Raw genomic sequence first — 24592 nt, 5'->3', positions numbered from 1 at the left:
GCGCTGCTGCACCAAGTGCACCTCGGGCATCGTTAACGCTGGACGTGATGCTTCAAGGGGCACTCTGCACACTAGACTGTGCAACCAGAGTGCGGCACGGGCCGTCAGAGATGCAGAAACAGCGCCGCGGGAGGGACACTCAGCAGGAGGAAGAGGAAGGAGGCTGAATTTAGAAACATGGAACTCTGAACAGAGCAAATCATGTCTTCCTCTGTAATTCCTCCACCTGCTACGTTTCCTTCTGCTCTAGCGCTCATCACGTGGCTGTGATTACTTCTTTACATACCTATCTTCTTCACTGACCATAAGTCACAGGCGGGCAGGGACTGATTCTAATTTATCTTTTCATCCTCTTACCCAAGTGCAGCGTCTGGCGCACAGCGGGCGATTAATTTACTGTTCCTTGAATGAGCTGCCAGTAGAGCATATAGTCAAAAGCCTATCTGCCTTGATTAGAATTAACCTTACTAACTGTGTGACCTCAGGCAAGCTCCCCAACTCCCTGTGCCTTGGTTTCTTCATCTATAAAATGAAGATAATAATAGAAATTATACTTCAGAGGGTGGCTGTAAAGGATCAAATGAATTAAACATAGAAAGTGCTTAATGAGAAGAGTGCCTGAAATGTAGGAAGCAGCCAGTAAATGTTACAGATAAATACAAAAGCTATCTGCTTTCATTTCTTGCTGTTTTCTGTGTGTCTGCTTCCAGAAACCTATCCATTTCTTATCAGCTGTGGTCGGGGAAGGAGGTCCCAAGCCTAATTAACTATTATCTAAATGCTCCAAGAGAAGGACTGAGGGTCAATTCTGTGAGTAGATAATGAGTGTTGTATTTCACCTGTCCCTAGTTCCTCTGCCGGAAACTCCTTTTACTACTTTCCTTTTTCTAGTTTTCTAGTCCTGATCCTTCAGGACACAGGACGCTCAAGTGACTGTCATATCCCAATCTGCATTTCACGTCCCTTTAGTATGTTTCATAGCACATATACAATGCTTTAAAGCCTGTTTATCTGCCTGCCCCCGTGATTCAATGATAGAAAAGACATGTCTTTTTATCTTTAATCTTCAAAACCTAGTATAACTCTGGCACATAAGACACCTCAGTAAATATTTGTGGAATGAACACTTGCTAACCAAATGAACAAACTTTAGTGTTCATTTAGAAATGTGTTGCTATGTTCTGGACAGTTAAAATAACAGAACCAAATGATCTCAGAATAACTGGAATGTTAGTGAATATCGTATTAACCAAAGGGTGCTTTTCATATCTTGAATATTCCATGTCGACTACATCTATCCAGTATCCAATGAAATAGAAACTGCCACTGGGCCTCCCCAGCTCTCCAAATCAGCAACACAATAAGAATATACACATTAACCACGACAACAGAATAAGAATATACACATTAACCACGATATTGCTTTTGAGGAATTCTTGACTGAACAGGAATCATAATCCAGATCATTAGTCATCATCTTGATAATTTCTAACATTTTACATAATATAAAAAACTATTAACGAAGAAGAAAACCCCAACTTTCCTAAAACTCCAAAGACCAAGGTTCTGAGGTTTAACAATCATTTATTCATCTATTTAAAGATCATTTGAGCACCAACTATATGCCAGGCACCATGGTAAAAACACAGACTTTTCAAACAATTTAAAATAAGCCTATTCAAGAGAGTTTAAAAAATAAGCACAATGAACTAAGGTTTGCATCTTCAAATACCCTTTGTAAAAGCATTAAGCTGATCTGAAATCTGACTCATAATATTTTGTGTTGTTTCAGAGTTACCCTGAGGAAAGGGGAGGTTAGGAATTGTTTTACCTGTCCTCATGACTTCCAGTACGAACATCCTTCATGGCAGCAAATCCGCAAGGCACTCTAGCATATTTATTTAAATTTTCAATAAGTGTTTTCCCTACTTCAAGGTAGTAAGGATCTCCTGTAGCCTATTAAAAAGGAGAATATATGTATACATATACATAGCTTACATAGTACCATATAACCATTTATTTATCAAATATTTATTGAGTACCTACCAGGTGCCAGGCATTATATCAGGCACTAGAACACATGTTACATAGAACCTAGCTCTGAAAGTAAGTCATGGATCTGCTTTATGAATTTCTTAAATTCACAGCTGGAAAGCTGCACAACTGTACATCTTAGGCTTTGGATGTAATTTCTAATGCCCAGAAAGGTTGCCTGATTAAAGGAAGGCAAGAGACATGCTTTAGAAAGCAGCTCTAGACTATAAAATTTCTCTTTAAAGAAATGCTTCGTAAGTATTTTGAAAAGGCATAAAACTTAGATGTCAGTTCTTGCATCTTTCAATAACTCTATGAACTGGGTGAATAAGAACCATGATATAGCCAATCATTATAATATTAAACAAGAACTTTGAAAGCCGATACTATTACTATAAGATAGTGAGTTATCCAACAGAGAACAGGAGCTAAATAGCAAAAAGAGAGTTAAATTAGCTTACTTTATACAAGAAGTAGGTACTTTCTGCAAATTCTGGCCTTAAAGGATGTTGAGCCCAATGCACCCTGAAATCTGTAGTAAATGCCTAGACAAAACCACACATAAATAGGCATAAAAATGTGATTTAAAAAAGTATGTAGTTGTAGAATATATAGTATATAAATTAGATCACAAACAAGAAAAAATAGTTAAAATATTGATAACAATTTTCATATATAAAATGAAAATTATCACTGCTTAAAATCACAATTCATTTTTGTGAAGGCTGTTATTTTTACCAATTAAATGGAATTCCTTTTTTAAATGATCACTTTGGCTTATTAGGAAGCTTAGGAAAAGCTATGACCTCATTAATGCCACTACACAGGTCCTCATTGTCTGCATAATAGTGTTCTCTTCTTTTTTCTTATCTCCACTTTTTTCTCTTAATTATTAAGTCTCTCACTCTCATATTTCTATTTTAGCATATGCTTTTTTATGAGTCTCAAATCCTCTGTGGCTTGAAACAAACACTTTAGGAAGCCTTCTAAATTGGTGAGATGCTTAGATATCTCACAGAGGGTAGTCAATAAGTAGGGATAGAACAAGGCCATACACAAATTTGGAAATTTTTAATGGTACATTTCTGGAAAGCCAAAAGGTCTGCTATTAAAATCTTATGGTATCAAGCTAGCAAGAATACTTATTACTAACATATAAAAACCAGGGAGAATAATTCTTAAGCAGCGTGAAGAAGAGCTAACATTTCCAAATTTCCAGGGAGCATGTGTGATCAGCAAGAGTATGTTCAATGTATACTGTTTTCATAAAATAAGCTTTAGAAAATAAAAAGTACAAAAGTCTCCCTAGCTGGTGGATAAGTGTAAAAGTTAGAATGAGACACTATGCAATGTCATGGATTAGAAAAGGTTGAGAAATACCAATTTGGGATTTTTTTTAACATTAAATTAGTAAACTATCAGCATTATCCTAAACTAGACTTCTCTTAATACATGAGGAAAAGGAAAAACATATACAATACTGTGTAAACCAAAAATATATTAAATAAGCTATTTAACCAGGAAAAATGAAAAAGAACAAACCAACCTTGAAGATGGCATTTTCTACCTTTAAATTAGCAATCTATAGTATATGTAAACTAGAATTCCAAAGATGATTTGCTTACCTCTGGTAGAAAATTGTGTTTTTTAATCACCTGATACAACATTTCATGAGTTTCAATAGCAGGTCTAATATCCCCCTTTAAGACCTAGAAACCAACAATAACAACAAAATTATCCAATAAAATATGAGTTGACTTTATCTATAATCATTATATAAACAGAAAAATGTAGATTAATACAATTTTGAAGTGTGACTCTGTTTTGGTAATTCAATTTTAGAGATCACAAATGCACTGAATTATAATCATTTTACTTTAATATTAAGAGAAATAAAAGAGGTTTTTTTTTACCTGCAAACCTGGAAAAAAGGCAAGCAAAGCATCCATCCAAGTCCGAGCATTCAGCATTGGCTTGTGGATATGCACATCAAGTAGAAGAGGTGGCTGGCTTATGTACCTCATTATGGCATCGTAGTGCTAAAAAAGGTCACAATATGTGTTCATGAAAGTAGATGAAAAAAGCTGTACTATTCTAAACACAGCATATCATTAAATATATGAAGAAATGAAACCCGAATTTACATATGAATAAATTTACTAAGTAACTGTTAATTAACTATGGAAATAGTTAAATTCCTTTAGATGGAAATCTTTGTAAAATATACTATATATACTCCCCTGTGTTCTTAAACTCTGATGCAGAGTACTAAAAACTATAAATAAAATGGGACCTTCTGAAGGGTATAGACCTGAATATCACTATCCTGCAGGATTGTGGCCCAAGGATGCTCTTACGTCCTCTTGAAATATAGTTACAGGCTTCTATATCACAGAATTAGATTCATTTTCTCCTTTGTCTAGGAAGTTTGCTCCCTAGGCAGCTAACATAACATTCTGGTGCTTGTCTACCTAAACTAATGCATCCCATCACTGTTGCCACTCTTACGGTCCACTACCTCTGCCTTTTATGGTCTTAAAAACTCTTTTCCCCTTCTTTTATCTTCTCCTAGATATTTCTCAGCCTTGACAACAGGTTGAGCTGTCAGAGTCAATGACTGATAAAAAAAAAACCAATAAAAAAAAATCTGTCCTCATGCACCTCAAGAAAATCTTGTTATAATCTAATAAATGATATATTAAATGATATATGTAATAGTGTTTCTAAAAGTATTCAGTGATGACTTATTAGGACTTTTACCAGGTTTTTCCCCTAACTCATCTATTATTTATTAACTATTATTGAGTACCTGACAGATCTTAAAGCACTGTTCTAATCAGTTCATAGGCATTAGCTCATTTAATCCTCCCAATAAATAGTACTAGCATTCCCATTTTGTGGATAAGGAATAGAGGAAAATATCTAAGTTACTTGCCCAAAGCCACAAAACCAGTGGCACAACCAGGATTTAAACCCACACAGGAGAACTCTCATACTTTTAACCACTATATTGTACTATCTCACAATAATGTGGCTGAACTCATGGGTGGGCAAAGAAATGGTAAATTATTTTGAAAAGAATGTACTGACACAGCTGATGAGTTTACTACAGTTAATTTCAATTTGCTTTAATTACAGACAAAGGCGATCCAATAGGGTTCAATAATCTCTCCCTTCTCCCCTAAAAACATGCCTGTGAGTCTGATCCACACTTAAGACTTAACAGACCTTCTTTTGAAATGAATACCCACTGGTTTGTTCAAGTCTCCAAAGCCCTGCACACTTGGTGTGGTCAAGGACTAGGCCAAACTTCCAAACTATTCCAAAAAGAATTAGAATCCAAAGGAGAAGGCTTTGGATTTCAATAAATTCCCTTCCTTGTGTAAAAGATTAGGTAAAACTCAAATCTACATATTACTCACTGGAAAATCTTGAAAACTTCTGATAGATGAAAATAAAACGACTTTGTAATCTAGTTTTTGCAACGTATGTAGTGTTTACCCTGTCCCTGTCCAACATCATCAGGGAATACTGACCAAAAAACTACTACACATTTAAAAGTAATTTTTCAGAATGTCACTTAGATGATTGAGTTTCTATCAAAATCTGGCAAATTAAATTGGCTCTAAACTTAATACAAAATTGGAACAACTTACTGTATTAAATCTTTCCAGAAAGCTGTCATCTCCAAGCAAGACGTAGGCTTTCAACAGATATTCATAATATGAATCAATCCCTGCTCCAACTCCACTATCTATGGAAAATACATATAAATGTGATTTTTTTATTAAACAAGTCTTAAAAATTCTTCATAGAATATAGTAAAGGTACCAGTACACTAAGAATGAAAAATTAGTCTAAACATGAAATTGTTGAAAGTAAAACTTACACATTTACAGAAATATTAACCTTACTACATGAATAATAGTTCCTTTGTTGACAATAGTTTGTATGTTAAAAAAAATCTTGCTTTGCAAAATTGGCTACAGAAGTCTTATTTTAAAGTCTTATTTAAAAGCAGAAGATACCAGTTTTAAGAATATTTTTAAAGCTTACTTTCTTAATGAGGAACTTCAAAGAGAAAGCACTAGCAGGTATTATTATGCAATTACTGGATCCTTAATCAGTTAGACATCAATCTTTACAGTTATAATATATATGAAAACAACACTGCTGCTGTTTGAAGGTGACAGTTCTAATTGCTGAAGCTAGCACAACTGCTGGCTTCTTCCTCTAAGATCATCACAGAGGACCAAAGAAAGAAAATAACAAGAAGAAAACTGTTAAGAACTTGGTGGGGGATGGAGGGGGAGGGCTTTGTTCTGGAGCAGAAGCAGCCAGGCATAGCTATGGAAGGATCAAACAGTAGAAAAACTGCTGGAGCTTTGCTCCTGCCTCTCTCCTACCACTGCCTTAAGATACAAAGTCTCCTTCCATGCCTGCTACAACTCAGATCTATGCTCCAGGTAGCCTCAGGAATAAAATCAGGGCACCACATAAGTCCTGTGTGAGGAACTGAACTCAAAAAGAGGTGGGAACTAATGTTAGACATTCTCTTCCCCACCCTTTCCCCTCCAAACTCTTAAGGCTGGTGAATCACAATCTAAATTATAATTACAATTACAATCTTAGAAATCCCTATACTCAGGGCACACTCCAGGCCAATCAAATCAGAATCTCTAGGCGTCAAGGCATTGGTATTTTTAAAAACTTCTTAGAATTCATCCCTAAGATAACTGGGGCTGATAGGGATTGGAATTTGACCTCCCCACAAAGTAGGTGACAAGTGAACATGAACTTATAGGACAAAAACATTTAAGATGCATGACTTTTTGAAAAGAAGAAGAAAGTACTGGAGTAGGAGTTTATCAGAGGAAGAAAATATTAGAACAGGCAAACCAAGAATTTAAAATTAATCTAATGGGGGGACAAGGGGAAGATGGCTGAAGAGTAAGACGCGGAGATCACCTTCCTCCCCACAGATACACCAGAAATACATCTACACGTGGAACAACTCCTACAGAACACCTACTGAACGCTGGCAGAAGACCTCAAACCTCCCAAAAGGGAAGAAAGTCCCCACGTACCTGAGTAGGGCAAAAGAAAAAAGAATAAACAGAGACAAAAGGCCAGGGATGGGACCTGCACCAGTGGGAGGGAGCTGTGAAGGAGGAAAGGTTTCCACACACTAGGAAGCCCCTTCACCGGTGGAGACTGCGGGTGGCGAAGGGGGAAAGCTTCGGCGCCGCGGAGGAGAGCACGGTAACACGGGTGCGGAGGGCAAAGCGGAGAGATTCCCGCACAGAGCATCGGTGCAGACCAGCACTCACCAGCCCGAGAGGCTTGTCTGCTCACCCGCCAGGGTGGGCGGGGCTGGGAGCTGAGGCTCTGGCTTCGGAGGAGCGCAGGGAGAGGACTGGGGGTGGCGGCGTGAACACAGCCTGCAGGGAGTTAGTGCGCCACGGCTAGACGTGAGGGAGTCCGGGGAAAAGTCTGGACCTGCCGAAGAGGCAAGAGACGTTTTCTTCCCTCTTTGTTTCCTGAGGAGAGGGGATTAAGAGCGCTGCTTAAAGGAGCTCCAGAGATGGGCGTGAGACGCGGCTAAAAGAGTGGACCCCAGAAACGGGCATGAGACGCTAAGGCTGCTCCTGCAGCCACCAAAAAGCCTGTGTGCGAGCACAGGTCACTATCCACACCCCGCTTCTGGGGAGCCTGTGCAGCCCGCCACTGCCAGGGTCCCGGGATCCAGGGACAACTTCACCGGGAGAACGCATGGCGCGCCTCAGGATGGTGCAACGTCATGCTGGCCTCTGCCGCCGCAGGCTCATCCCGCACTCCGTACCCCTCCCTCCCCTCGGCCTGAGTGAGCCAGAGGCCCCGAAGCAGCTGCTCCTTTAACCCCGACCTGTCTGAGTGAAGAACAGATGCCCTCCGGCGACCTACACTCAGAGGTGGGGCCAAATCCAAAGCGGAGCCCCTGGGAGCTGTAAGAAAAGGAGAGAAAGGGAAATCTCTCCCAGCAGCCTCAGAAGCAGCGGATTAAAGCTCCACAATCAACTTGATGTACCCTGCATCTGTGGAATACATGAATACACAACGAATCATCCCAAATTGAGGAGGTGGATTTTGAGAGCAAGATTTATGATTTTCCCCTTTTCCTCTTTTTGTCAGTGCGTATGTGTATGATTCTGTGTGAGATTTTGTCTGTATAGCTTTGCTTCCACCATTTGTCACAGGGTTCTAGCCGACCTTTTTCTGTTGTTGTTTTTGGGGGTTTTCTTTTTTCTTTAAAAAAGTTTTTTTCTTCTTAATAATTATTTTTTATTTTAATAACCTTATTTTATTTAATCTTACTTTATTTTGTTTTCTTTCTATCTTTCCTTTCTGCCCTCCCTCCTTCCTCCCTCACTCCCTCCCTCCTTTTCTTTCTTTCCTTTCTTTCTTTCTCTCTCTCTCTCTCTCTCTCCCTCCCTCCCTCCCTCTCTCCCTCCCTCCCTCTCTCTTTCTTCTTTTTCTCCCTTTTATTCTGAGCCGTGTGGATGAAAGGCTCTTGGTGCTGCAGCCAGGAGTCAGTGCTGTGCCTCTGAGGTGGGAGAGCCAACTTCAGGACACTGGTCCACAACAGACCTCCCAGCTCCACATAATATCAAACGGTGAAAATCTCCCAGAGATCTCATTCTCAACACCAGCACCAGCTTCACTCAACGACCAGCAAGCTACAGTGCTGGACACCCTATGCCAAACAACTAGCAAGAGAGGAACACAACCCCACCCATTAGCAGAGGCTGCATAAAATCATAATAAGTCCACAGACACCCCAAAACACACCACCAGACGTGGACCTGCCCACCAGAAAGACAAGATGCAGCCTCATCCACCAGAACACAGGCACTAGTACCCTCCACCAGGAAGCCTACACAACCCACTGAACCAACCTGAGCCACTGGGGACAGACACCAAAAACAATAGGAACTACGAACCTGCAGCCTGCAAGAAGGAGACCCCAAACACAGTAAGATAAGCAAAATGAGAAGACAGAAAAACACACAGCAGATGCAGGAGCAAGATGAAAACCCACCAGACCTAACAAATGAAGAGGAAATAGGCAGTCTACCTGAAAAAGAATTCAGAATAATGATAGTAAAGATGATCCAAAATCTTGGAAATAGAATAAACATCATGCAAGAAACATTTAACAAGGACCTAGAAGAACTAAAGATGAAACAAGCAATGATGAACAACACAATAAATGAAATGAAAAATACTCTAGATGGGATCAATAGCAGAATAACTGAGGCAGGAGAACGGATAAGTGACCTGGAAGATAAAATAGTGGAAATAACTACTGCTGAGCAGAACAAAGAAAAACGAATGAAAAGAACTGAGGATAGTCTCACAGACCTCTGGGACAACATTAAACGCACCAACATTCGCATTTTAGGGGTTCCAGAAGAAGAAGAGAAAAAGAAAGGGACTGAGAAAATATTTGAAGATTATAGTTGAAAACTTCCCTAATATGGGAAAGGAAATAGTTAATTAAGTCCAGGAAGCACACAGAGTCCCATACAAGATAAATCCAAGGAGAAACATGCCAAGACACATATGAATCAAACTGTCAAAAATTAAAAACAAAGAAAGCATATTAAAAGCAGCAAGGGGGCTTCCCTGGTGGCGCAGTGGTTGAGAATCTGCCTGCTAATGCAGGGGACACGGGTTCAAGCCCTGGTCTGGGAAGATCCCACATGCCGCAGAGCAACTAGGCCCGTGAGCCACAACTACTGAGCCTGCGCGTCTGGAGCCTGTGCTCCGCAACAAGAGAGGCCGCAATAGTGAGAGGCCCACGCACTGCGATGAAGAGTGGCCCCCCGCTTGCCACAACTGGAGAAAGCCCTCGCACAGAAAGGAAGACCCAACACAGCCCTAAATAAATAAATAAAGAATAAAAAAATAAAAGCAGCAAGGGAAAAACAACAAATAACACACAAGGGAATCCCCATAAGGTTAACAGCTGATCTTTCAGCAGAAACTCTGCAAGCCAGAAGGGACTGGCAGGACATATTTAAAGTGATGAAGGAGAAACACCTGCAGCCAAGATTACTCTACCCAGCTAGGTTCTCATTCAGATTTGATGGAGAAATTAAAACCTTTACAGACAAGCAAAAGCTGAGAGAGTTCAGCAGCACCAAACCAGCATTACAACAAATGCTAAAGGAACCTCTCTAGGCAAGAAACACAAGAGAAGGAAAAGACCTACAATAACGAACCCAAAACAATTAAGAAAATGGGAATAGGAACATACATATCGATAATTACCTCAAATGTAAATGGACTAAATGCTCCCACCTAAAGACACAGATTAGCTTAATGGATACAAAAACAAGACCCGTATATATGCTGTCTACAAGAGACCCACTTCAGACCTAGAGACACATACAGACTGAAAGTAAGGGGATGGAAAAAGATATTCCATGCAAATGGAAACCAAAAGAAAGCTGGAGTAGCAATTCTCATATCAGACAAAATAGACTTTAAAATAAAGACTATTAGAAGAGACAAAGAAGGACACTACATAATGATCAAGGGATCGATCCAAGAAGAAGATATAACAATTGTAAATATTTATGCACCCAACATAGGAGCACCTCAACACATAAGGCAAATACTAACAGCCATAAAAGTGGAAATCGACAGTAACACATTCATAGTAGGGGACTTTAACACCCCACTTTCACCAATGGACAGATCATCCAAAATGAAAATAAAAAAGGAAACACAAGCTTTAAATGATACATTAAACACGATGGACTTAATTGATATTTATAGGACACTCCATCCAAAAACAACAGAATACACATTTTTCTCAAGTGCTCATGGATAGATCATATCTTGGGTCACAAATCAAGCCTTGGTAAATTTAAGAAAATTGAAATTGTATCAAGTATCTTTTCCAACCACAACGCTATGAGACTAGATATCAATTACAGGAAAAGATCTGTAAAAAATACAAACACATGGAGGCTAAACAATACACTGCTTAATAACGAAGTGATCACTGAAGAAATCAAAGAGGAAATCAAAAAATATCTAGAAACAAATGACAATGGAGACACGACGACCCAAAACCTATGGTATACAGCAAAAGCAGTTCTAAGAGGGAAGTTTATAGCAATACAATCCCACCTTAAGAAACAGGAAACATCTCGAATAAACAACCTAACCTTGCACCTAAAGCAATTAGAGAAGAAGAACAAAAAACCCCTAAAGTTAGCAGAAGGAAAGAAATAATAAAAATCAGATCAGAAATAAATGAAAAAGAAATGAAGGAAACAATAGCAAAGATCAGTAAAGCTAATAGCTGGTTCTTTGAGAAGATAAACAAAACAGATAAACCATTAGCCAGACTCAGCAAGAAAAAAAGGGAGAAGACTCAAATCAATAGAATTAGAAATGAAAAAGAAGTAACAACTGACACTGCAGAAATACAAAAGATCATGAGAGATTACTACAAGCAACTCTATGCCAATAAAATGGACAACCTGGAAGAAATAGACAAATTCTTAGAAATGCACAACCTTCCAAGACTGAATCAGGAATAAATAGAAGATATGAACAGACCAATCACAAGCACTGAAAGTGAAACTGTGATTAAAAATCTTGCAACAAACGAAAGCCCAGGACCAGATGGCTTCACAGATGAATTCTATCAAACATTTAGAGAAGAGCTAACACCTATGCTTCTCAAACTCTTCCAAAACATAGCAGAGGGAGGAACACTCCCAAATTCATTCTACGAGGCCACCATCACCTTGATACCAAAACCAGAAAAGGATGTCACAAAGAAAGAAAACTACAGGCCAATATCACTGATGAACATAGATGCAAAAATCCTCAACAAAATACTAGCAAACAGAATCCAACAGCACATTAAAAGGATCATACACCATGATCAAGTACGGTTTAGTCCAGGAATGCAAGGATTCTTCAATATACGCAAATCAATCAATGTGATAAACCATATTAACGAACTGAAGAAGAAAAACCATATGATCATCTCAATAGATGCAGAGAAAGCTTTTGACAGAATTCAACACCCATTTATGATAAAAACCCTGCAGAAAGTAGGCATAGAGGGAACTTTCCTCAACATAATAAAGGCCATATATGACAAACCCACAGCCAACATCGTCCTCAATGGTGAAAAATGAAAGCATTTCCAGTAAGATTAGGAACAAGACAAGGTTGCCCACTCTCACCACTCTTATTCAGTATAGTTTTGGAAGTTTTAGCCACAGCAATCAGAGAAGAAAAGGAAATAAAAGGAATGCAAATCGGAAAAGAAGAAGTAAAGCTGTCATTGTGTGCAGATGACATGATACTATACATAGAGAATCCTAAAGATGCTACCAGAAAACTACTAGAGCTAATCAATCAATTTGGTAAAGTTGCAGGATACATAATTAATGCACAGAAATCACTTGCATTCCTATATACTAATGATGAAAAATCTGAAAGTGAAATCAAGAAAACACTCCCATTTACCATTGCAACAAAAAGAATAAAATATCTAGGAATAAACCTACCTAAGGAGATAAAAGATCTGTATGCAGAAAATTATAAGACACTGACGAAAGAAATTAAAGATGATACAAATAGATGGAGAGATATACCATGTTCTTGGATTGGAAGAATCAACATTGTGAAAATGACTCTACTACCCAAAGCAATCTACAGAATCAATGCAATCCCTATCAAACTAACACTGGCATTTTTCACAGAACTAGAAAAAGAAAATCCACAATTTGTATGGAAACACAAAAGACCCCAAATAGCCAAAGCAATCCTAAGAACGAAAAACGGAGCTGGAGGAATCAGGCTCCCTGACTTCAGACTATACTACAAAGCTACAGTAATCAAGACAGTATGGTACTGGCACAAAAACAGAAAGATAGATCAATGGAACAGGATAGAAAGCCCAGAGATAAACCCATGCACATATGGTCACCTTATCTTTGATAAAGGAGGCAGGCACGTACAGTGGAGAAAGGACAGCCTCTTCAATAAGTGGTGCTGGGAAAACTGGACAGGGACATGTAAAAGTATGAGATTAGATCACTCCCTAACACCATACACAAAAATAAGCTCAAAATGGATTAAAGACCTAAATGTAAGGCCAGACACTATCAAACTCTTACAGGAAAACATAGGCAGAACACTCTATGACATACATCACAGCAAGATCCTTTTTGACCCACCACCTAGAGAAATGGAAATAAAAACACAAATAAACAAATGGGACCTAATGAAACTTCAAAGCTTTTGCATAGCAAAGGAAACCATAAACAAGACCAAAAGACAACCCGCAGAATGGGAGAAAATATTTGCAAATGAAGCAACTGACAAAGGATTAATCTCCAAAATTTGTAAGCAGCTCATGCAGCTCAATAAGAAAAAAACAAACAACCCAATCCAAAAATGGGCAGAAGACCTAAATAGACATTTCTCCAAAGAAGCTATACAGACTGCCAAGAAATACATGAAAGAATGCTCAACATCGTTAATCATTAGAGAAATGCAAATCAAAACTACAATGAGATATCATCTCATACCAGTCAGAATGGCCATCATCAAAAAATCTAGAAACAATAAATGCTGGAGAGGGTGTGGAGAAAAGGGAACACTCCTGCACTGCTGGTGGGAATGTGAATTGGTACAGCCACTATGGAGAACAGTATGGAGGTTCCTAAAAAATTACAAATAAAACTACCATATGACCCAGCAATCCCACTACTGGGCATATACCCTGAGAAAACCATAATTCAGAAAGAGTCATGTAACCAGAATGTTCATTGCAGCTCTATTTACAATAGCCCGGAGATGGAAACAACCTACGTGTCCATCATTGGATGAATGGATAAAGAAGATGTGGCATATATATACAATGGAATATTACTCAGCCATAAAAAGAAACGAAATTGAGCTATTTTTAATGAGGTGGATGGACCTAGAGTCTGTTGTACAGAGTGAAATAAGTCAGGAAGAGAAAGACAAATACCGTATGCTAAGACACATATATGGAATTTAAGAAAAAAAAATGTCATGAAGAACCTAGGGGTAAGACAGGAATAAAGACACAGACCTACTGGAGAGTGGAGTTGAGGATATGGGGAGGGAGAAGGATAAGCTGTGACAAAGTGAGAGAGTGGCATGGACATATATACACTACCAAACGTAAAATAGATAGCTAGTGGGAAGCAGCCGCATAGCACAGGGAGATCAGCTCGGTGCTTTGTGACCACCTAGAGGGGTGGGATAGGGAGGGTGGAAGGGAGGAAGATTCAAGAGGGAAGAGATATGGGAACATATGTATATGTATAACTGATTCACTTTGTTATAAAGCAGAAACTAACACACTATTGTAAAGCAATTATACTCCAATAAAGATGTAAAAATAAATAAATAAATAAAAAGAATAAAATTAGTGTAATAAACACACTAAAGAGATAGGGAAGATATCAGCAACACAAAAGGAGAAGAAAATAAATCATTAATTGAGAAGAAATTATGGAATAAAAATATAACAAAATTCCATAATAGATGCGATACATAGCATCTAGGATACAGCTGAAGAACAAATTAGCAAACTATAAGACTGCATGTAATAAAAGGAATTGCAAAAAGAGATATATAAAAATGAAAGAGATAAAATAACTTTTAAAAAAAGATCAACTTTCAGCAATTAAATACACCAATTATATATTGAAAGGGCCCACAGAATACCAAAAGGAGAGATAAAGAAAATTCTACACATAAAATTATTGTGACATTTTCAGAAATTTCTCTTTGTCACTGATATTCTTAATTTTCCAGAGAAAAAGATCACAAATAAGGGCATAAAAATCAGAATAACAGATTTTTTAACAGGATGTAAGAAAACAATACAGTTATACTTTCAAGGACTTGAAAGAAAAGAACTTGAACAGAAAATTATTTACAGCCTAACAGTCTCTCAAATATGAAAGCATAATAAAATTATTGTTAGACATGTAAGGCCTCAGAAGCTATTAAAAGCTACTGAGAACAGTTTGGGATAAATACTTATATAAGAAGAGAGGCAAATCTAAGAGATGTTGCAAGAAATATACAAAGTACAGGTGACAAAACACCTTGTTAAAGTTTATTATCTTTAAAGGAAGAGGGAGGGGGCAGCACTAAGAGCAAAAGAAAAAAAAGAAAACATTCATAATCAAAAAGAACTAAATATCTATATGATATCAACATAACAGAGGATGAGGGTTTGAACAGAAAGAAACAAAAGGATGGGAGAGCATGCTAAAGTTCATGTCTCACTAGAAGGTAAATATAGCTTTCAATTAAAAACAAAAGGATTAAAAGGAAACAGAAAAGGTGAGACACACTGAAATAATAAGGTAGTATAAATAAACCCAAATATATTTAAAATACCAATAAACAAGAATGGACTAAATTTACCAATTAAAAGACAAAGACTGACAAATGGATTTTTGTCAGTAAATCTGTAAAATCTATAAATTTTACAGCAGTTACACTTATGGCATGAGCCCCTGCAAAAATTGAAAGTAAAAGGACAGAAAAAGACTTATCAGGCAAATATTAAGCAAAATAAAGCCAATGTAGCTGCACTACCAACACATAAAATAGACTTTAACACAGTATTATTAGAGATGGTCACTGCATAATGATGAAAGGTTCAACTAAGAAGAGACAGCAATTTTAAATGAATGCACCCAATGTATAAAGCAAAAATACAACTAAAAGGAGATACTAATAGGTCCACAATCATTATCAGAAATTTTATCCACCTTCTTTAATTCTTGATATGTCAAGCAAACAGAAAATCAGCAAGGACCTGCACAGCATTATTAACTGAACAAACTGACATATATAGAATTTTATAACCAAAAATTAGAAAATATATATATTTTTTCTTAAGCACAAGTGAAAGCTGACCATGTTCTAGGGCAAAAAGATAACCTTAATAAATTTCAAAGGTATAGGTATCACATAGATCATAAGTATCATATAATATCAATAATATTTTTTAAAAGCACAAGTAACCCAATAGAAAATGGACAATATATAAGAACATCCACATTAAAAAAAAAAAAAGGAAACATATATAGCCAATAAATACGAAGAAGTGTTCAACATCATTGGTGATCAAAGAAATACAAATTTAACCACTATGGGAAATCATTTGTACACCCATCTGATTGGCAAAATCTTTGAGTATGACAATGCAAAGTGTTGGGAGAGGATGCTGATCCACAGGATCTCTTTTATGTTGCAGGTGAAAGTGTAAAGTGGTGAAACAACTTTAGAAAACAATTTGACATGTCTCCTGAAGTTGAACTTTAACTTATCCTATGACCTAAAAATTCTACTCCTAGATATACAGACAAAAGAAACTTTTATACATGTATAACAGAAGAAACAAAAATATTCATGGCACTAGGGTTCACAAGAGTAAAATCGTAGAAACAATCTAAATGCTCATAAATAATGGTTTATTCACACAATAGAATATTATGCAGCAGTCAAAAAGAAAGAACTACATGCAACAATGTGCAAGAATTGTAGCAATATAATTTTAAGTGAAAAGTCTCAAAATGTCTCATACGACATGATGCCGTTTTATAAGTTAAAAACAAAACAAAAAATATATTTTTAAGGAATACATAGAGATGCAATAAAACTGTACTAAAAGGAAAGCAAGGGAATGATCAATACAATATCAGAATGATGGTTATTTCAGTTAGTGACAGAGGTATGAGATTACAGAGATATGGAGAGTCAAGGACCATATGCAGAAGTAGTATGTTATCAGGTTAGTTGCTTTTATAATGGATGGTCCATCTGTGGGTGGTTACTACATTATTAAAAATGACTAAATAAAATAGGCCATGCATGGGCCAATGAGGAGAGTGAAATAAGAATTAACAAAAGAAATTATAAAATTCTGAAGCCAGGATTCAGATCAGTTTCAGGAAGGGACCATTTAGATAACACTTTGAAAAATTTTAGACAATATTGCCTCTATTAGTGAATAGAGGCAATAATTTTATTTTAATATGTTCAAATTAATATTTATATCATTTTCATTCATTTAAATATATGCAGTTATTTATTTTATATATAACATAAGCCTTTAGGAAAACAGAGAAATGTGTAAATTAGACAATCAAATCTCATTAGGAGTAGTCTAGTATATTTCCATTTGTCTATGCCTGTTTTATAGGAGTGTCTTATAAAGATAAAATATTTTTTATATGATCTTACATCCTGTTTGTTCATAAAACATTGTTATATGCTTTGTCCCCTGATCCAATTCAATTTAAAAACTTACTGTTTCAACACTGATGCGAAATAATTCTCAAACACTGATGTTATTCTTTACTGGTGATCACTGTTTAGACTGTTTCCAAGTTTTCCACTACTACAAATAATTTTATGTGATTAACATCTTTGGGAACAAATGATTTTCTACCTTTTATATTGTTTCCTCAGGCTAGATGTCCAAAAGTGAAATTCTTAATCAAAGGAACTAACATCGTGAGCACTTACTTCATAGTAAGTGTAGCATATGCCAGGCACTGTTATAAGTTCTTTACATTAACTCATTTAATCATAATTCTAACTGATTCACTTTGATGTATAGCAGAAACTAACACAACATTGTAAATCAACTATACTCCAATAAAGATTATATAAAAAAACAAAACAAAAATCATAATAACTCTATGAAGTAAGTACTATTATCCTCATTTTACAGATACAGAGGCACACAGAGGTTAAATAACTTGCCCAAGATCACATGGCTTCAATTCCAACAATATGAATCCAGGGTCTATGCTCTTAGCTACCATGCTATACACTACTTCTGGAGGTAGGAAGAAAAAACATAAGGGTTGGTGATAACATTATTAAATACAGATTTCCACTTAATTACACCTTGATATGAGATGGCTGAGGTATTCTGATCCTCTAATCTTCAAAGAAATTAGTTCTATTGTTTCATCTATAATGCTATAAGGCATGAAATAGTACACTTAGCCATCTAGATTAAGTGTGCTATTATTATTTGGCACCAAGGAAGAAAATTTGGCTACACTGGTTAAAATTCTAGCAATCTTGTTGAGAAACTATGCTTTATACTGTCATAAAGACTATTTTAACAAATAAAAATCCTTTATTTCCCAACCATTTTGAGGATGACAAGGCTTAATTTGAAAAGCCCAACTTACATACCTTTTCGTACCCAATCTCCAGTATGAATATTTATAGTCACGCCCACTAAATTACTACTTCGCTGTCTTTTCTCCCAGAGAAAATCAAGAGCTTTTCTTGCATATTCCTATAATAAAAAAAGAAAAGTATACTTGAAGAACTGCGTATCTTTGGCAAACAGGAAACAAAGAAACAAAAATCAAAGGCCCATAGTATATTTCAAGGATTAAGAAAAATTCTAAAGATACTTATAACATACATTAAATTTCCTTGCAAGTCAAAACTACTGGCTCTTTCAGCCAATTGAGTTTAGTTAAAAAGAACGACTCTAAAAATGCTATTTAGTGCCAATGATCTCACTTTGAGACCATCCTTGTTCATCTGCTCTTGTAGTACAGGTCTGCATTCACACACATGTATTATTAAAGTAAAAAGAACTGGCATAATTAAATTAACTTATTAAAATAATTTCTATCTTTTATTTTTTTTTTTGCGGTGCGCAGGCCCAGCAGCCATGGCTCACGGGCCCAGCCGCTCTGCGGCATGCGGGGTCCTCCCAGACCGGGGCACGAACCCACATCCCCTGCATCAGCAGGCAGACTCAATTTCTATCTTTCAAATGCAAAGTAAAAATCTCTTTAGATACTCTAATTTACAAAACTGGAAGAGAATTTCAAAGTTGGTATGCCATCTTTGAAACAGAATAGACATTTCAAATCCTACATTTTAAACAGCCAGCAACTTCATTAGTGAAGAGTAAGTAAATCAACTAGTATTCATTTGACAATACCAAAATTATAACCTTATAATAATATTTTTCTCTTCTTTTTTCATTTATTTTTGTCACTTAGACACTAAATTAAAATTATTTCTGGTCAAATTCTTGGCTTTGGATGAAAAGATGTTACAAAACAAAAGCAAAGAACATGTACAAAAGAGTTTCTAAGTTAAAATTAATTTCAGAGCATGAATCTACTCAGCATTGCAGAAGTACTTCTATAAAAGAAATCATTAAACCAATTTGTCACTCTGCAGATTGAAAAATAGGATGTAAAATAGTCTTAATTCTTGACTATTTATGCTGAATTTTTTAAACAAAGGCAGATTGCAACTTTACTTAATGGTATAATTTCAGAGCTGAAAAGTTTCATAAAGATTACATTTCCCTATTCCTATCTTATAGCTAAGGAAAGAGGCCCAGTGAAATCAAAGATTTAACAAAAGTTTAAAACCGAATAATAGGACAACTAATATGAGAATTCAGATCTCTTTATATAGCAATATATTAGACCAAAAAGTCAACAAACTTTTTTCTGACGGGGCCAGACAGTAAATACTTCAGGCATTATGGGCCATTCAGTCACTGTCACAATTACTCAACTCTGCCACTGTAGCATAAATACAGCCATAGACAAAAATAAATAAATGAGTGTGGCTGTGTTCCAATAAAACTTTATTTACAAAAACAGGCAGTGGCTGGATTTCACCTCAGACTGTAGTTTACCAGCCCTGTATTAGCTTGAGTCTCTGTCAACTGCATTAGGTTGCTTCTCTCATAATAAATCACTGTACATTCAAGAAGTTAAAGAAAAATCACAGTTTTAAAATATAAAATAACCCAGTGAAAAAAGGTTGGGCTTTGAATTCAGAAAGGCATGGATTCTAATTCTGGTTCCACTCATTCACCCTTTAGTCAAATACCTTTGAACCTCACTTTCCTCACGTGTAGATGCATCAGTATCTCAGAGTCTGTAGGTCAAATTAAATTAGAAAGTATGCAAAAATGACATTTTTGTAAATGAAGGGAAAATATCACAGCAAGTTATAGAACAAAAATTAAACCAAACAAGATAAACTTGTCCTTAAGATACTTTGAACATACAACCACACAAAGACCATTTAACTTGTTTTAAATGGTCTCTAATGCTAGTATATAGTCCCTATTTCTGATTGTTCTATGTGTATCATTTGCTGAATTTTAAAAAATTCTTCTAGGTCTTCCCTGGTGGCGCAGTGGTTGAGAGTCCGCCTGCCGATGCAGGGGACACGGGTTTGTGCCCCAGTCCGGGAAGATCCCACATGCCGCGGAGCGGCTGGGCCCGTGAGCCATGGCTGCTGAGCCTGCGCGTCCTGAGCCTGTGCTCCGCAATGGGAGAGGCCACAACAGTGAGAGGCCCACGTACCGCAAAAAAAAAAAGAAAAAAAAAAGAAAGAAAATAAATTCTTCTAAGTTATATGTTTTAAAAATTGGCTGTTACTATTGCACTCCAATGACATGGTTAAACAATTAGCTAAAATAAAAACTGCAAGACATAGCTAGTCCACAAGAAACTATTTGGGGGATATTAAGTCTTTGGATGATGAATAATATTTCCCCTTGGAGTAAACAAACTTACAGGTGAGACTTAAGTGCAAAAAACAAACTCAATGAGACTTAAGTGCAAAAATTTCACTATGTTTTAGAAGATAAGTGAAGTTTTCAGAAATGAAACAGACCATCTAGAAGTCTAACAATAAAACACAGATAGTATTTCATGTAAGACATTTGTGATATCAAATTTCATATAGGTAATATGGCTAAAACATTCTGTAAGAATAAATCTAAAAACTTACTTTATAGTTCATGAACAAAAAGCAAAGTTGTACTTAATATAACTTCTATGTTTTTCAAAATTAAAAACTATGTGCTGGAATTTAGACAAAAAGTTCACTAAATAACAGAAATCATCCAGTTCATTATCTTAATACTTGATCAATGAAGAAAAGCTATAAAGTTAGTTATGACCAATACCCAGGAAATCAAAGACTATGAAAAGCAAACCTCAAATATCGTTGCTCCTGTGAATCGACTTAAAGCAGCAAACTCAAGGATCAAGGTACCTGCACAAGCTGTACAGGTATCTGTTTCAGTTCCTGTCCGAGCTTCTGGTTTTCTGATACCAAACTTTAAATTAATCTAAATAAAATCAGAAGATTATCATTAGCAATTATCAAGAGATAATGACTTCTGGATAAGAAACCATTTTTCAAACAAGACTTTTAATCAAGTCATGAAAATAATTGATAAAATAACTAAACACTGAAATTTTATCTGATGATCACTGTGACCCAATTAACATCTAGGGAAGTACATTCTAAGCACATAATATTCATGGGATAAATAAGTTTTCACTTAGCTCCTTCCTCAATGATATCAAAATTCAGTATCATTATAATAATTACACAGAGGAAATACCTTCTATTACAATCCTGTTCTCTGGACAGTTTGAACTAGTTAGTACCAGAATAGGAAACCATACCAGTCCTAAAAGAAATTAGGTTTAATTGAGAATTTGTGAAAAAGCAGTACTATATTAAATAGTCTTTCACAGAGAAAAACCTAATTAAGTTATAGTATATATTTAAAAGGAGATTAAAATTTTATTTACAGGTTTAAATAATTTTGAAATAGAGAGTATATTACCTTGCTGATAGACTAACAAATAACACAAAGAAAACTTTTTCAGCCGGCCAAATAATACCACAATATAAACCTGGATTAACCAAAACCAACCTGACCAGAAACTAGCTCTAAGGTTTTATGTGAGTTTTAAAAATGACTATTGACAATTACAGTAGCATTTCTATCCAGCAAACACTTCTGAGTTAAACCCATTAATGCAAATGCTATCAATTATGTATTCATATCCAAGAGGTTGATTGTACCAATTTTCATGAGCAAAAGAAGTATTTCCTAAGCGTGTTTAAGAAAGGATGGGAAGGCAGTTATATTCTACCTGTAGTCCTCTTCTAAAAAAGTAATCTTTAAAATTTTCTTGAGAAGAATCAACATTGTGAAAATGACTCTACTACCCAAAGCAATCTACAGATTCAATGCAATCCCTATCAAACTACCACTGGCATTTTTCACAGAACTAAAACAAAATATTTCACAATTTGTATGGAAACACAAAAGACCCCGAATAGCCAAAGCAATCTGAAGAACAAAAAACGGAGCTGGAGGAATCAGGCTCCCCGAATTCAGAGTATACTATAAAGCTACAGTAATCAAGACAGTATGGTACTGGCACAAAAACAGAAAGATAGATCAATGGAACAGGATAGAAAGCCCAGAGATAAACCCACGCACATATGGTCACCTTATCTTTGATAAAGGAGGCAGGAGTGTACAGTGGAGAAAGGACAGCCTCTTTAATAAGTGGTGCTGGGAAAACTGGACAGGGACATGTAAAAGTATGAGATTAGATCACTCCCTAACACCAAACACAAAAATAAGCTCAAAATGGATTAAAGACCTAAATGTAAGGCCAGACACTATCAAACTCTTACAGGAAAACATAGGCAGAACACTCTATGACATACATCACAGCAAGATCCTTTTTGACCCACCACCTAGAGAAATGGAAATAAAAACAAAAATAAATGGGACCTAATGAAACTTCAAAGCTTTTGCACAGCAAAGGAAACCATAAACAAGACCAAAAGACAACCCGCAGAATGGGAGAAAATATTTGCAAATGAAGCAACTGACAAAGGATTAATTTCCAAAATTTACAAGCAGCTCATGCAGCTCAATAACAAAAAAACAAACAACCCAATCCAAAAATGGGCAGAAGACCTAAATAGACATTTCTCCAAAGAAGATATACAGATTGCCAACAAACACATGAAAGAATGCTCAACATCATTAATCATTAGGGAAATGCAAATCAAAACTACAATGAGATATCATCTCACACCAGTCAGAATGGCCATCATCAAAAAATCTACAAACAATAAATGCTGGAGAGGGTGTGGAGAAAAGGGAACACTCCTGCACTGCTGGTGGGAATGTGAATTGGTACAGCCACTATGGAGAACAGTATGGAGGTTCCTTAAAAAACTACAAATAGAACTACCATACGACCCAGCAATCCCACTACTGGGCATATACCCTGAGAAAACCATAATTCAAAAGGAGTCAGGTACGAAAATGTTCATTGCAGCTCTATTTACAATAGCCTGGAGATGGAAACAACCTACGTGTCCATCATCGGATGAATGGATAAAGAAGATGTGGCACATATATACAATGGAATATTACTCAGCCATAAAAAGAAACGAAATTGAGCTATTTGTAGTGAGGTGGATAGACCTAGAGTCTGTCATACAGAGTGAAGTAAGTCAGAAAGAGAAAGACAAATACCATATGCTAACACATATATATGGAATTTAAGGAAAAAAAAAATGTCATGAAGAACCTAGGGGTAAGACAGGAATAAAGACACAGACCTACTGGAGAACGGACTTGAGGATATGGGGAGTGGGAAGGGTGAGCTGTGACAAAGCGAGAGAGAGGCATGGACATATATACACTACCAAACGTAAGGTAGATAGCTAGTGGGAAGCAGCCGCATAGCACAGGGATATCAGCTCGGTGCTTTGTGACCACATGGAGGGGTGGGATAGGGAAGGTGGGAGGGAGGAAGATGCAAGAGGGAAGAGATATAGTAAAATATGTATATGTATAACTGATTCACTTTGTCATAAAGCAGAAACTAACACACCATTGTAAAGCAATTATACCCCAATAAAGATGTTAAAAAAAATAAAAATAGATAAATTGAGTTTCATAAAAAAAAATTTTCTTGATACTTCAGAGGATAAGAAAATAATACAATTTTCTTTGTTTTACTATAGTGCTCTTAGTAGCTTCTGTTTCAATTTCTTGTCTGCTTCTCATGTTATGGCAAAAGTGAAGACATGCCAGATTCTTCAAAATTCAGTGCCTCCATTTATAACAAAAACTAAATATGTTTACTAAAAGTAAATTTAATTAAATAAACATCAGGTGGTTTAAAATAACTTTGCTTTCAATTTTAATATGCTAAGAAAACAAAAAGATTAACAAGTTTAAACCACACTAATAAGCAAAGAAATTTCAAATTTTAAACCACACAAGCAAAGAAATTTCAAATTAGAACATGTTTCCATTTTTTTCCTCCTTAAATTCGCAAAAGAATGATAATATACAGTGTGGGCAGCAGTACGACACATGCACTTTTACACAACACAGGAAGTATAAAAGTAGAACCTTTCTGGAGAGCAACTGATCAGTAAGTACACAAAGCCTTAAAAAGCTCTCCCCGTTTAATGACTTATTATTTCCTCTTCTAGTAATTTATCCTAAGGGAGAAATAAGTTAAAAAGATGTATATAAGGATATTCAAAGAAGAACTGTTTAAAAATATCACAAACTAGAAATTTAAATAAGAAATTTAATACTAGTCTGTTTCTTAAAAAAAATAAAAAATGG

The 24592-nt window shown here is 36.3% G+C and overlaps 1 protein-coding gene across 4 annotated transcripts in view; it reads right to left on the bottom strand.

Moving 5' to 3' along the window:
* EDEM3 (ER degradation enhancing alpha-mannosidase like protein 3) overlaps nucleotides 1-24592 on the bottom strand; it is a 59356-nt gene that overhangs the window by 10295 nt on the left and 24469 nt on the right. For all 4 annotated transcript variants that reach the window (XM_019952696.3, XM_033853512.2, XM_033853520.2 and 1 more), the window contains exons 7-13: nucleotides 21119-21253; nucleotides 18319-18424; nucleotides 5691-5788; nucleotides 3948-4073; nucleotides 3660-3743; nucleotides 2496-2579; nucleotides 1832-1956 (exon numbers count right to left, since the gene is read on the bottom strand). In XM_019952696.3, coding sequence (XP_019808255.2) covers nucleotides 1832-1956; nucleotides 2496-2579; nucleotides 3660-3743; nucleotides 3948-4073; nucleotides 5691-5788; nucleotides 18319-18424; nucleotides 21119-21253 — 758 coding nt within the window. The remainder of the gene's footprint in view (nucleotides 1-1831; nucleotides 1957-2495; nucleotides 2580-3659; nucleotides 3744-3947; nucleotides 4074-5690; nucleotides 5789-18318; nucleotides 18425-21118; nucleotides 21254-24592) is intronic.

This window comes from Tursiops truncatus, chromosome 1 (assembly GCF_011762595.2).
Source record: "Tursiops truncatus isolate mTurTru1 chromosome 1, mTurTru1.mat.Y, whole genome shotgun sequence".
Taxonomy (NCBI): Eukaryota; Metazoa; Chordata; class Mammalia; order Artiodactyla; family Delphinidae; genus Tursiops; species Tursiops truncatus.
The sequence above is the reverse complement of the archived record's forward strand: the minus strand, read 5'-3'. Positions and strand labels throughout refer to the sequence as shown.